At 41.9% G+C, this 14252-nt stretch overlaps 2 protein-coding genes across 3 annotated transcripts in view; one reads left to right on the top strand and one right to left on the bottom strand.

Annotated features, from left to right (window-relative positions):
- Positions 1 to 1328, bottom strand: part of LOC6627279 (uncharacterized) — a 34815-nt gene extending 33487 nt beyond the window's left edge. Inside the window, exons 1-4 of one of the 2 annotated variants that reach the window (XM_002048662.4) lie at positions 882 to 1324; positions 731 to 816; positions 311 to 461; positions 6 to 248 (exon numbers count right to left, since the gene is read on the bottom strand). In XM_002048662.4, coding sequence (XP_002048698.1) covers positions 88 to 248; positions 311 to 461; positions 731 to 816; positions 882 to 1137 — 654 coding nt within the window. In that variant the 5' untranslated portion in view covers positions 1138 to 1324 and the 3' untranslated portion in view covers positions 6 to 87. Of the gene's footprint in view, positions 1 to 5; positions 249 to 310; positions 462 to 730; positions 817 to 881 lie in introns of those variants that run through there. The other variant, XM_070210321.1, reaches the window with a different exon arrangement.
- A 528-nt stretch (positions 1329 to 1856) lies between these two features.
- Positions 1857 to 13966, top strand: LOC6627281 (transmembrane protease serine 9). Its single transcript, XM_070210586.1, has 12 exons — positions 1857 to 2598; positions 2651 to 2949; positions 3555 to 4074; positions 4138 to 4245; positions 4661 to 4824; positions 6894 to 7183; positions 8936 to 9225; positions 9321 to 9500; positions 11924 to 12445; positions 12704 to 12881; positions 12937 to 13315; positions 13387 to 13966. Exons 1-12 carry the CDS (start codon positions 2523 to 2525, stop codon positions 13603 to 13605), a joined length of 3225 nt encoding a protein of 1074 aa, XP_070066687.1. The 5' UTR covers positions 1857 to 2522; the 3' UTR covers positions 13606 to 13966.
- The last annotated feature ends 286 nt before the right edge of the window (positions 13967 to 14252 follow it).

Raw genomic sequence — 14252 nt, 5'->3', positions numbered from 1 at the left:
AAATGTTGAAAAAAAGCTCGTTGGATATTATTATTTAATTATTATATATACTCAACATTTATCGACTATTTGAATTGTTCTTGCTGTTTATTGCTTGAAGGGAAAGCGAGGCAAATATAGCGGCGAATATGGCAGGCCAGAGGCATAGGCATGCTCCGCATCCTGGCAAAATTGTGCGCTACGCAAGGCCTGCTCTTGCATGACCCGAAATAGGGTAAAGACCTCATGATAGATTTTATAATAGATCACTGTACACAGGCGCACATTTTACTGGGAGTATGGGTATAGATAACTTTCAAATGGGACTTACCTAGCACAAGGGCGAAGACCAGCAAACACATCAAAAAACTGGACAGATCTATAAATAGGCCAGCCATGGCATAGAATATACCCATATACAGACCAAATCCGAACACAACGCCGTGATATATCAACCAGGGATACAGCAGGCTGCTCGAATCCTGTAAAATAAAGTGAATATTCGTTAAAATGGGATTGCCAAGGTTTATACTAGTTGGAACTATATCAAAGTCTCTATATATTAAAAGAAATATAATTCATTGAAAATATTTACAATGGAGATAACCTATCTAGTAAGATTTCTCAAGCAGAATCATTACGCAAATTAAAAGAACTAGTATGTTCATGATAAATTTACAATGAACATGCATAAAAATACCCCTCAACATGTCCCTCAACCGAGCCAGCTTTTTCAAGCTCTTATACTCACCCGAGCCACACCAATGAGCAGCAACAGGCTGACGCCCAAGTTAATCAAAGACATGCCATAGGCGACTGTACTAAATGCAGCCAATACTAGGGATGCACAGATATATAGAAGATATATATAAAAATGGAATGGAATAGTTTGGTATAGTTACGATTCATTAGGAGCTGCATTTCCTTGTCTGTGACCTGGTTTAGCAGCACTTGTTTAATCAGCAATTCGACATCGGTTTGCATGTTTATGATCATCATGGAGCTAAAGATCATCACGCTTGATATGATGACACCCAGCCAGCCTATAATAATGGCATTATACTTTAGATTCTGGCACTGCACATACGCAATGCTGCTGGCATGTGCGGCAGCGATTCCCTGGGTGGCAGCTTTTGCTGCTTGTGGGTTGCAAGCCATCTTTATTTAATCAAAGCAAATAAACTATTTGAATTTCGAATCGGATTATATTTAAAAAAAAAAAAAAAATATGTATATATATTTTTTATGTGTACGTAGAACTTGTTTAAACGGAAGCAAAAGTGTTTGTGGAGATTTGTAAGTTTTTGGGGTTTTTAAGGTTTTTGAGTTTAGTGTGGTTTTTGTAGGTTTTCAGTTTTTGTTTGTTTAATGACAAGCACCAAAGTTGACAGTCCGGCGAAACGCCTGCTGCGCACAAAAGTTGAAATATATTTCAGCAGCATTTTTGATATGCTAATATCCGCGGCAGATCAGTGGCAGCATCATCAATAAGAGTTTACTTTTTAGAAAGTTACATAAAAGAATGTCTTCCCCGCCCCCCTCCCCTACTTCTGACACGCAGTTAACCCAAAAAAGAGCAGCTACAACCTTGTGCCAGGGCAGAACTGCTCCCATTTCCCATAGAAAAGCAAAATATGTTGCATGCAAGCAGCTCGGTTTTTGTTGTTGCTCTTCTTCTTCTTGTTGTTGCAATTATGTCGCATAAAATAATTATAAGTCGACCTGATACAAACATTTCCTGCGTTTCGTAATAATTAGACAGACGTTGCATTTGAGAACTAGCGCCCAAGATCAAGATGTGCCAACCAGTTGGCGAGCAGAAGCTCACGCCAAGCACCAAGCTTCAGCCAAAGTCGAGACTTCAGTTTGATTCTGGCCAGCATTGCGTGCGGTTGTCGTTGTAGCTGCTGTGGCTGCTGCTGTTGCCTTTTTAGCCAATTCTCGCGGCGCGTTTTCTGTGTTTGAGACATGCCACAATTGGCAGCATGTGTGAAACTTTGTGTGCTGCGTGTGGCTGCAATTGAAAATTGTGCCAGCAGCTAATGCATTGACACAGTTATTATTTAAAAAGGCGTCTCTTAACCCATTTAGCTTAAGAACTCGTTGCGACAAGGACACAAGCAGCTTTGAAGCTAGCCGCCAGCTGTGTGTGAATCAGCCAGAAGAATCACCGAAGAAGAAGAACAACAACAACAAAAGCAGCCACAAAGAGCAGCAAAAGTGGAGCAGCAAAAATAAAAAAAAAATAATAAGAAATCTTAGTAGAAATAAGAGCGCGCTGGCAGCTCGAAATGGTAAAGCAGAAGATGGCAGCAGCAACAACAAGACCAGCAGACACCACAAAATAGACGACATAAAAGTGAATAAGAAATTGTCATGCTTTCATTAACAGCAACAATAGCAATAATAACAACAACAAATCAACAACAATTAAGCGAAAAATAAATTTAGTTGTCAGCAAATTGTGTTAAACGCCCACAAAACAAAACAGTGACTGTGACTGCCAACTAGTGACTCTGTGTACAGAAAAACTGTGACTCGAAATGCGGCATTCATGTAGCCAAATGCTACTATTGTGGCTCTGCCTCCTGCTCTGCCAACTAGCGCCGCTGCAGGCCAGTAAGTAAAGCCAATCCTCGCCAGAACCTTGCTAATGCTTCATACGCAACAGGTATACTCAATACCCTGCTGGGCGTGCCCGCCGAGTGTGTGCATCAGAGCGGCGTCTGGCCTTGCAAGCTGAGCTTCTCCTGCTGGCTGCAGGGCGGCAAGCATGCCAAGGGCTGTGGCAGCAACAAGTGGCTATTCAGCTGCTGTATTGCCGAGCCGCATCAGCATCAGCATCAGCATACGCATCAGTCACCGCTGGAGAATCTAGTGGACTATGGCAAACTCAAGCTGGGTCTGAATAGTCTGCCCAAACGCATTATGTTGCGGCGACGAGATGATAACGAGCTGCTCAATCTGAAGGTAAGTGCTTCGGGCTGCTCCAATTGAGCAATTACACTGCACAACATGGGTAGAGAAAATACAGCGTGAAACATATCCATGATTATCATCCATTAGTTGGACAGACTTTTATTTATACACATCAATAGCATAACTAGAAAAATAGAGAGCGGGTTTTAGTAAGAAGTTGCCTTGCAAGGCCCCTGTTCTATCTGTAAACTGTAAACATAATTTTTCAAGCCATTTCCTGTGTGCAATTTCTCATAAATGTCATATTCTATGCATCCATGGCAACAAAAAAAAAGTACTTTATATTATTTATTGAATATCAAAACTTTACCCACACAAGCTATAATTGAGATTGTGTAAGCGTTCTTTAAGCATTGTTGGCACTTTTAGAAATACCGTAATTATCCTTTTGTAGTTTCTAAGAGGTCATTTCAAAAGTCATCAAGTGCACAGCGTGCGAGCCATGTTAACAATAAGACAATTGAGATAATTAATTATGGAAAAACTGGTTTTATGATTTTTTGTTTTGTTGCACTCTCTGTGAAAACTGTGTGCCCAATGCCCTTATTAATTATGCTGCAGAGTATTTACTAATCTGTTGTTCTGTTCTGTTCTAGCCCGAGTGTGGACTGCCGCGCATGGCACAGAATACGCTGCAGAAGCGCATAATAGGTGGACGGCCGGCACAGTTTGCAGAGTATCCGTGGCTGGCGCATATACGCATTGCGGAGTATCAGTGCGGAGGAGTGCTGATCTCGGCTAATATGGTGGCGACGGCAGCGCATTGCATACAGCAGGCACAGCTACCAGATATAACCGTGTATCTGGGCGAGCTGGACACACAGAATCTGGGCCACATACAAGAGCCGCTGCCCGTGGAGAAGCACAGTGTGCTGCAAAAGATAATACATCCGCGCTTCAACTTTCGCATCACGCAGCCGGACCGCTACGATCTGGCGCTGCTTAAGCTGGCCCGCCCGACGGGTTTCAGCGAACACATCTTGCCCATATGCTTGCCACAGTATCCCATACGGCTGGTGGGACGCAAGGGTTTGATCGCCGGCTGGGGCAAGACAGAGGCGCATATGGGTCATGCGGGCACCAACATGCTACAGGTGGCCAGTGTGCCAATCATTTGTAAGTACAGTGAGTACTCTATATGAATAAGCATAATCTGACAGTCTTAAATCTAAACCACAGCCACCTTGGAGTGCATTCGATGGCATGAGAGCAAACAGATCAGTGTGGAAATCAAATCGGAAATGTTCTGCGCCGGTCACTCCGACGGGCATATGGACGCGTGTTTAGGTAAGAGCTGACAAAATTTCCGCTGCATAATTTTAGGCTGCGCATTAACAGCGCGCTGTTAAGCCGTTAATAGAGGCGCGGTTAACATGATTATGAGAAATGAGATGTTAACAGAGCGGAAACTAACAGAATTGTAGGGAATTTCAAAAGGTTTGTTTGTGGGAAATGCTTTCGAAATTTCAGGATAAGCAAATTGAGAAGACACACGCGTATTCCTTGGCAAACAGTTTCTCAACTTAATTTAAAGTACAACCCCATAATCGCCTCAAAGAGTTCTCCAGATCTGTAACTTGCCACAAAGAATATTTAACGTATTCGCTAACTATTTCAAGCATTTTTAGCAAAACTAATAAATGACAACTTGAGATATATACGTAGTTTATATAATCTGCTAAGCTAATTACATTACTTACAGGCGACTCTGGCGGTCCGTTGGTCATCAAAGAACGGGGTCGATTTGTGCTCGTGGGCATAACCAGCGCCGGCTTTGGCTGCGGCGTGGATCATCAACCGGGCATCTATCACAATCTGCAGAAGAGTCTGCGCTGGGTGGAAGACGTCGTGGCGCACAATGAGCTATAGCCAAACAAATGGCAGACTGAAGCGACAGCTCCCCGGGGATGTGACACGCAATCTCATTAGTTTATGGCGTCTAGCATTAAGCAATGGCCTGTGCAATGACAACAACGGCGGCAACAAAAACAATCATCAACATGAAAACGAAATTACAAATTACAATTTATTAGATTTATTAAATATTATTATGTAGCTAATGTAAGTGGGTGTAGTTGCCTTTTTTGGGTGCTCAGGTGGGTGTGTGGCACAATGAACGACCTTGAACGATGGCTGCAACTGTGCATTTGGAATTTTGAATTGAATTACGCACTTTTGCAACACGTACAACAAAATTTACTTTGTTATGTCATTTGGCATTCGTTGGCGCTGGCGCTGGCCCATTTCCCATTTAGTGTTCGTTGGTGCTGCCATAAATGGCACAATCAACCGCTTTCAACTCAACAGCAACAGAAACAATCAACAGGCAACCAGCGACAGCGACAAAAACAACGAACAGCAAATAATAATCATAATTTGTACATTAAACACATTAGGATTGGGCCAAGTCAAAGACTCGACGAGTGTCATCTGCCAATTGCCCAATACTAGTACTTAAATTGTGTTACGTTTGTTTTGAATACCCTGTGAGCACAAAATTGTGAGCGAGGGCATGATGATCGTGCATAAAATCGAAGTTTCTTAAATGTGTTTGAAGCTAAGTTGTGTATATTTATATACAAAATTTGATAAATATCGATATCGACTCTGGATCTTAAGATACGTAATGGATTATAGTAGCTAATTACATAATTGGGAATATAAATTGGTTCAAAGAGGAATGTACTAGATTTTATTTTCCTTTTTCTCTCATTTAATTTTAGAGCACCTTTACATGGTAACTGCTAGTCGAGCATGCTTGCTACGTTTTATAATTGTTATCTTTGTTTATCAATTTAATTGTGTCTCAAGTGTGTCATCAATTTTGCGGCCAATAATCAACGAAAAGTTTTCCATGAACCCCATCATCGGGCAGACTTAGCCATCAATTATTTGGGCTTTGTTCGTTTTGATGGCTTTTCAATTTTCAATGCAAGAAAATCACATTTGTTGCTGCTGTTGATTTTTCACGCATGAGATAAACTGGAAATAAGATGTTAAGCGCGTTTGGCTTTCGCTTGGCTGCCTGACTGCCGCCAGTCGTGTCTGCTGGTTTTTCCTGTTGCAATTTGTACAATTTGTTGATTTTTCGACGGCTCTTGGCTAAAATTACATTCGGCAGTCCACAAAAACCAAATTGACGGCAACATGTGAGGTGCGAGTAAAACAATTCGACTTCCTCTTTTAATTTTCTTTTAGTGTACAGCTCTAAATTTGACATTAGTCATGGCAGCAGCAGCAGCAGCAGCGGCAGCAACAACAGTTAAGCGACAGGCGACATGCAATTGCCAAGTGAGCGACAAAAGTTTTCGTCTCTGCTCAGAGGCCACGTCTTGTTTCTGTCTGTTTCTTTTCACTTTCGATTTCGATGCGAGTGTGACTCTCACACACACACACACGCCCATGCACACACATACAGTCGAGAGTCTCTGTTTCACACTCTTTGGCGTATATTACTCAATAGTCAACGTTGCGACGTCTCTGCTGCTGCTGCGGCGCTGCGTGCTGCGTGTTGGTGAGCGTGTTGATGGCCTTTTTGATTTTGAATTTGTCAGCCAACTGTTTATTAAGTGTTTTGACGTTACCGCAAACTGTTCGCAAACGCAAAACCCGCCGCAGCGCAGTTAAAACAGTTTCGGTTTCAGCTCAAAACTACAACAACAACAACGTGTAAATGCCAACAAAAGCCCAAATTGAAAGAGTTTAAAGAAAAAGTGCGTGACGCGTCGTCTGCACTCCACAAAAAGTTAAAATATAAAAAATGGTCGCAAAATATGCACCGGGAATTATTGCCAAATATTAAGCAAATTGTCTGCTGTGAATTTTATTTAATTCAATCTTAACTGCCGCCTGCTATGCAAACGCGCGATTATTCAATCAAAAACTCGCGCCGCTACGTGAATTAAGTGAAACACACAATTGCACAAAATCAGCAGACAACAAGACAGCAACAACAACAACATCAGCGGCAACAACAACAACCACAACAACGCCAGCGACAACGAAAGTATTGCAAAATGCGCGCAGTTGCATGGCTGCCGCCGCTGCCAACGTCGCTGCCGCTGCTCCTGCTGCTTGGCCAATGGCTGTGTCTGTGTCGCTGCCTCGTCGCCGCCCACGGCGGCTACAACTCCGTTTACAATGCGGTGGTCACGCCGGAGCTGAAGCAGGCCATTGACAAGGATTTGCCCAAACAGGCCAAGTTCTTCGATGAGCTCGATTGTAAGTATGCAAATTTGTTGCCTTAGTATTTTTTACAAGACTGTTTGACGAATGGTTTGACTAAAAGTAGACAAGTTCGTTGCCTAAATCTTTTGTTTTGTATAAATAGGAAAATTACCAGGCACTGTGTAGGTTTGTCGCCTGAGTCTTTTGTTTTGTATGGACAAAAATGTGCTCATTGAACAAATTGTTGTTACAAACTTAACTTCGGTTTATTTCCCAGTCTGTTGCGTCACTTATGTAACATAAATGGAGGAACATGCTAGAAAATATGCTACACTGTAATACTTTGTCGCGCAAATTCTTTACGCCCAAGTTATTCGCTTTACTAGCCACCAAGCAAGTTTGTTGCCTAAGTCTTTGGTTTACACCATCCAAATTAGTAAATAACGATTTTCTATTGGTAACACAAGAATCTGTTTTATGAGACCAACTAATTTAAAGCAAGTTCTTTGCCTAAGTCTTACGTTTTGCGAATAGTGACTTGGCAAACATGACCAACAAATTTCAATTACATAATTTGCATATTAATTAACCTTGAGCCCAGCTATCGATACGATGTCAAGTTCACATGATTCACGCTACGATTTCTACCAAGCCAAATGCGAATTAAGCCAGCGAAAGTAAACAAAACTTTGCTGGCTATACTGTTTAGTATCATATTCTTGGCGCGCCCCAGCAGCGAGCAGGCTTCATTCATCTTGTAAATGCGCATAGCTTTAATTGGACTTTCCAAAAAAAAAACTAACATAAAAACCAATTAGCTCGAGAAACGCAGGTCCAGAGTTTAAAGTTAAAACAAAAAATGTTGAGCGGTCATTATTTACACGCCGAGCCGACATTAACATATGGCCCATTCTGCGCCCCGACGAAAGCGCATAATGCTCCATTAAAACAATTAACAAATTATGAAAAACAAAAAAAGAAAGACCGGCCAGCTAGAGCTGCATATTAAAGAAAAAGATAGCCAAAACACACGGGCATAAAATCATGCGCAAATTGCAGCACAAGTTCAATGGCATTCCGCCATGTAATATAGAAAAAGCAAAAGTCTTTTTTTTTTTTTATATATACTCAAGAGCAGGAAAATCAACTGCAATTAACGACAATTGCAGCGATTGCACCGACATTCGAAAGTGTTAAACAACATATGCTATAGATTATAGATTATTTGTGCTCAGAGCTCTCAAAACGTCGCAGCTCTACCAAAAACCTTGACCAGAAAAAGAAAAAAATACGAAAGAAAAAAACCCAAATCAAAGTCAAGACTTGGTCGCTTGGCAACATGTTGCTGAGCAACAGCACATTTGCTTGCAACTTGTTGCTGTCGCTCTTTCTCTTTAGCTCTCTCGCACACACACACACACAAACACAAGCGCACACACACATGGGGTCTTCGGCTGCGCTAGTGAAATGGCGAAATGCGAGCAAATGTCTTCGGCAGCTTTAACGCAGCGCAAACACAAAACTTTGGCTTAGTTCTGAGCTGAATTTCCCGACGTGCGGTCGATATTTGATTTGCGCTGTTGCAGCTGTTAGCCCAGCTAAGTTTTGTATAACAATTTTCTTTGCGTGCGTGGAAAAACTGTCGTTGCGCATGCGTAGCTCGGCAAGAAAGTCGCTGGGCCGCTGAACGAAAATAAAAGTGAAATCCTGCTCACGTTTTAAATACTCAAATTACCAAATATACTAAATAAGTGTGGTCCAGGATTGCGACGCAGTCGAAAAGAAAGTGAACGTGAACAGTTGCTGGCTAAAAGCAAGTGTGTTTGCCCGAAAGTGAAAGTACGCATTTGTTACGTTGCGCTCCTCGACAGGAGCCAGACATGTCGCGCGCCCGAACACACACGCATTGCCACATAAAGGATAAATGGCTGAGCCTGCTGCTAATCTATGCTCTGGCGCCGAACGGCTGCAATGTTGTCTGCGCCTTGGGCTATCCGAGCGCACAGCAGGAGCACGACATGCTCATACTGGATGCGCTCTCACGACGCAGCGGCACCGGCTATTATGGCGAGAACAGCGTCATGGAAATGCTATCCAGAAGTACACGCTCCTAAACTACACCAATTGACTTTTGACTTTGTGTGTGTGTGTGCGTGTTAACTTTACTAATGCCCATTATTTTGGTGTCTTTGCAGTGATACCGCAATCGTGCCGCTTCCGTGGCCACAAATTCGAATGTGGCCTGTCCATCTCGTGCGTCTTGGGCGGCGGCAAGCCGCTGGATCTATGCTCGGGCGGCATGATCTGGTCATGCTGTGTGGACAAAGATCTCGATGCCGAGGAGAGTCCACATGCGGCGCCGGTCAACAATACAAGTGAGTAACAGTAACTTAGTTCTAATAGGCGCCCATTTCGCCCAGCTGCTAACCCTACGCCTCGCAATCCTCATCCCAACAAAGTACATTTGCCATGCTTAGTTAAATGTAGCATTTGCTGCTCTTTTACCTTACGAGCACAAATTGCAAATTGCTGCGCTTCGACTTATGCAATGCCCTGTATAATAGCGCAATAAATTAGTTCGCATTTCGAAAATGACAACAAATTGCTCGACTCTGCCAGCAAAAACACACACACACACATACACATACGTCCCCTAGGGCAGTCAAGGCAGAAGCACAACAAATGCATTACTAAATTCCATTTAATGCACTCTCAGGCAGTGGGCGCTGGAGTGGAAGGATGGGTCGTTCAGGCTATATACTCAAGCAAAACAAACTAACAAAACATCAATTTTAAATTGTTGCAGAGTTGAGCTTTGTTGATATAACTATTAGTTATGGGAAAATGTTAATTATATGATTCCGAATTGATGTCAGTTAAAGAAGAAACTTGTCTGAAAGTTTTTATGTACTAAGAATAAGCTGTTATTAAAGTAAATGAAGCTACTTATTTATCTGTGTAGCTCCCGAGCATTTAACTAAAATATTACAAGGGTTCTATATGTTAAACCGAAATATTTTGAAATATATTTCTTTTTATGACCTTGAGTTGCCAATATGTATGTGTGCTAATATTTAATATATAAATATATGACAGACGCGTGAGAAGTCTGTCTGAACATCAAATCTTGCTTAAAAAGAACAAAAATGATTAGGGAACGTTCGCTCTTTATGAGGGCAAAGAATTGAAGAAAAAAAAATTGTCTACTAAAGAAAAGCTCGCTAAAAACTTTGCATTCGTATTTCTAAAATTTGTACAAACTGGGAATAATATTGTCCATAAAAATATACTTAAAAAACAAAAATAAACAAATTTTAAATATATTTATGGTAATAAATTTCGTATTATATTTCTTATAAAATTGGTAATTAAATATGCAAAGCATAATATTCCCTAAATCGTCAAGACCCATTGCTATTATTTGGCTATTTTTTTTGTTTAACGCCTTGTCTGCCACAAGTGTACATTAAATTATTTTTTTTCTTTCGTCTTATTGTATTTTTGCACTTCACATTCTCGGCTTAAAATTGATTTTGAACAAATTCAATTACCCTGAAGTGCATTTGTTATAACGTAATCTCAGCCAGCAATGCGATGAGCTAGACTATAAGCAATAACAACAACATATTATGCCACACACATCGCAAACACACACACACACACATACACACAGTGCAGCGCACATGCCAAGCAGCTTGCTGCCATTTTGTTGTGCTCTGTTTAATTTTCTAGGCTTCTGCTGGCCAAGAAATGTGCAACAAAAAATAAAACAAAAACACATTACAACATGTTGTAAATAATTCTTAGTGGAAAATTTTTAACAGCCCAATTTTGGCCTCATTTTTTTTACATGTTTTTCTCTTTTTTTTTTGGAGGTAATTTTCGTAAAGCTCATAAAGTAGCGCGTTCTGTTTTGTCTACTCACTTTCTTTAAGGGAAAATGTGGCGCATAGTTTTTCTGGGAATTTTGATTTTTGTTATTTTAATTTTTTTGTCTGTCTGCGTGTTGCTCAAGTGTAAAATTTTCCAAAAGCCAAGCCACAGACGCGACAATGAAAAGACCCAAAAAAAAATAAGAAAAAATAAAAGTAAAAATAAAAACGGTTGCGGAAATAAACGAAGGTGAACGTTTTTTGCATTTTAAAAGTGAAATTTCACGTTGCTGCGCCTTTTGCCAGAGCCTGCATCAAGCTTTAATAAAGGTTGTTTTTTTTTTTTTTTTATTTATTTGTTTGTTTTAAAATGTGGGAAAAATCACAGAGCCCAGAGTTACGGCATTTCGTTTTATACGTTCAAGTCCAAGACGAAACTCGGCCAAAAAATGGGGGATAAAAAAAATCAGAGTGTTAATCAAGTTGCGCCGTTCTGTGGCGCTTGCAGTTCGTTTTTTCTTTTTTGGCTTTTCTTTTATTTTTTATTTTTGAATTACGTGCGAAAAATTATCTCATACGTTTGTCTTTTGTTTCTGTCATGGGCTTTGGTCAACTGGCTGTGTGTGTATGTGTGGGGTGTTGTGTGTGTGCGTGTGTGTGTGTTAGTTGTGAATTTAATTTCAACTTCATTGGTTTTGGTGACATAATAAAGTCGTGCAGGGCGCTAGCCGTAATTGGTGGCCCAGTGTTTTTATTATTATTACTTTTGCTCAAGTCTTTCACTACTTAAAACGAATCACAGCGAAAGTTGAGCTCGAATTAAATAGACCCTCTCCCCGACCCCACCTTCTCAACACACACACGTACTTAAATACCTGGCTGTGCATAGAGGAAAACTGCAACATCATCATGATTCTTACACACAGGTGACATAATACACTTGCACGACATTTATCCCGACTTGTCGCCAACTGCCAACAAGCCGGCACATCATCAACCACATCACCAGACGCAACAGCAGCACCACAGCAACAGCAACAACAACAACAACAATAACGGCCTGTCAGCGGCCTCATCAGCACGACCCGCCTATCCCAGCCACGCCTACTACAGCACAAAACGTCCATCGCTTTATAGCGGCAATCCCTACAAGCCCAGCTCCAGTTCCGGCTCCGGCTCCAGCTCATCGGTACATCGTCCCAGCGCCTCCAGCCTGAACAGCTGGGAGCACGACGCGAATCACTTAGGTATCACCAATCATCTGGATAGTTTCTTTGATGCAGATGCGCCGCCAGACAGTTCCGCCGCGACGCGTCCAACGGCAGCACATGTGCCGCAGGCGCAGCCCTTTGCCGTGGGCAATGTGCTCGATCTAAATGCGGGCGAGGCGGCGGATGAATACGAGAGTGGTGGTGGCTACAATGACGGCAGCTATCGTCCAGTGCCGGGTACTAAAACCAATTCAACTGTACCAAATATAATATCTATCTGTTATCACTCTCTCTCTCTCTCTCTCTTATTCTCATTGTTTGTTACACACACTCTCTCTCTCTCTCTATTTCTCTCTTTTGAGCACCACTGCAAGTTTTCCTTAGTATGCACCACACAACACCACTCTGAATCACCATTTTATGTAGTTGTTTTTTGCACGCACCTTGTTCTATGCATTTGCTTCAACTTATCCCATGCTCCTTGACTCTCCACAGGCTGCGGTGAGGTTTTTTCACGCACCAATCGCATCGTGGGCGGCCATTCCACGGGCTTTGGCTCGCATCCTTGGCAGGTGGCGCTCATCAAGAGCGGTTTTCTCACGCGCAAATTGAGCTGTGGTGGTGCTCTGATATCCAATCGCTGGGTGGTTACTGCCGCGCACTGTGTGGCCACGTAAGTAGACATCAAGATGAATTTAGCCAAAACCTAATCACATTTTATATGACAGCACAACTAATTCAAACATGAAGATACGCCTAGGCGAGTGGGACGTGCGCGGCCAGGAGGAGCGTCTCAATCACGAGGAATATGGCATTGAGCGCAAGGAGGTGCATCCGCACTATAATCCCGCCGATTTCAAGAACGATGTGGCGCTGATTCGACTCGATCGCAATGTGGTTTACAAGCAGCACATTATACCCGTTTGCCTGCCGCCGCCCACCACAAAGTTGACCGGCAAAATGGCAACTGTGGCAGGCTGGGGACGAACGCGGCATGGCCAGAGCACGGTGCCCTCGGTGCTGCAGGAGGTGGATGTGGAGGTCATATCGAATGATCGCTGCCAGCGCTGGTTCCGTGCAGCCGGACGACGCGAGGCCATACACGATGTGAGTTTTAACAATTACTTTAAATTAATTTCACATGAGTAACTCCTATGCTCTGCTTCTCTTAATGCCAGGTATTTCTGTGTGCTGGCTATAAGGAGGGCGGCCGGGATTCCTGCCAGGGCGATAGCGGCGGGCCGCTCACGCTTACAATGGATGGCCGCAAGACCCTCATTGGCCTCGTCTCATGGGGCATTGGCTGCGGCAGGGAGCATCTGCCGGGCGTTTATACCAATATACAGCACTTTGTACCGTGGATCAACAAGGTTATGGCCAATGACAACAATGCGTGAATGCAGTGTGCATATGCCACATGCGGCTATCACTTAATCAATTGGAAGACTGCAGTCAACCGCTTGCAGTCACCCGTTTGTCTGGCCATGTGATTCCTCTACGACTCGGGGTTGCTAGTGTTTAAGTTTAAGCTCTCAATCAGTACGCAGCTGCAAGTTATTTATTTTTTTTATTTTTGGTTGGTTTTAACCCATTCAAGATATTCCACTCAATGCGGCTACACTTTAATGTTAAGCACTTAACATTAACATATTTATTTTAACTATTCGCATAGAGTTTCATGAATTTTAACCTAAATGTATTTTAATTTAATTAATATTTAAAAACAAAATAAAAAATGTATTTAAAAAAAAAACAAAACTTTCATTTTTTCCTTGGGTTGTACTTTTCTCAATTGAAAACTTTTATGTAACCAGTAATCTATATAAAATGTTCAATTTCGTGATTTCTTATTGCCAGGAAAAATATATGGAAATTATATATATACAATATTTCTTGAAAATATTTGAAAATGCATTTTTCAAAGTTTTCCGCTTGCTTTGGCTAAGTTAACAAAAGACTTAGGACACAAACTCGCAACTGATTCAAATAAAAAGCATAGCATACTTTTGCGCGACCACAAAAATTGGTGCCACCCAACATAAAA

Source organism: Drosophila virilis, chromosome 5, assembly GCF_030788295.1.
Source record: "Drosophila virilis strain 15010-1051.87 chromosome 5, Dvir_AGI_RSII-ME, whole genome shotgun sequence".
NCBI classification, from domain to species: domain Eukaryota; kingdom Metazoa; phylum Arthropoda; class Insecta; order Diptera; family Drosophilidae; genus Drosophila; species Drosophila virilis.
The sequence above is the reverse complement of the archived record's forward strand: the minus strand, read 5'-3'. Positions and strand labels throughout refer to the sequence as shown.

Excerpts from the sequence above, each read along its gene's own strand:
- LOC6627281 (XM_070210586.1), top strand. The coding sequence starts at position 2,523 with ATGCGGCATTCATGTAGCCAAATGCTACTATTGTGGCTCTGCCTCCTG. Across the intron at positions 4,075-4,137 it reads GGCCAGTGTGCCAATCATTT|CCACCTTGGAGTGCATTCGA; the intron begins GTAAGTACAGTG and ends TCTAAACCACAG. Across the intron at positions 9,226-9,320 it reads CATGGAAATGCTATCCAGAA|TGATACCGCAATCGTGCCGC; the intron begins GTACACGCTCCT and ends GTGTCTTTGCAG.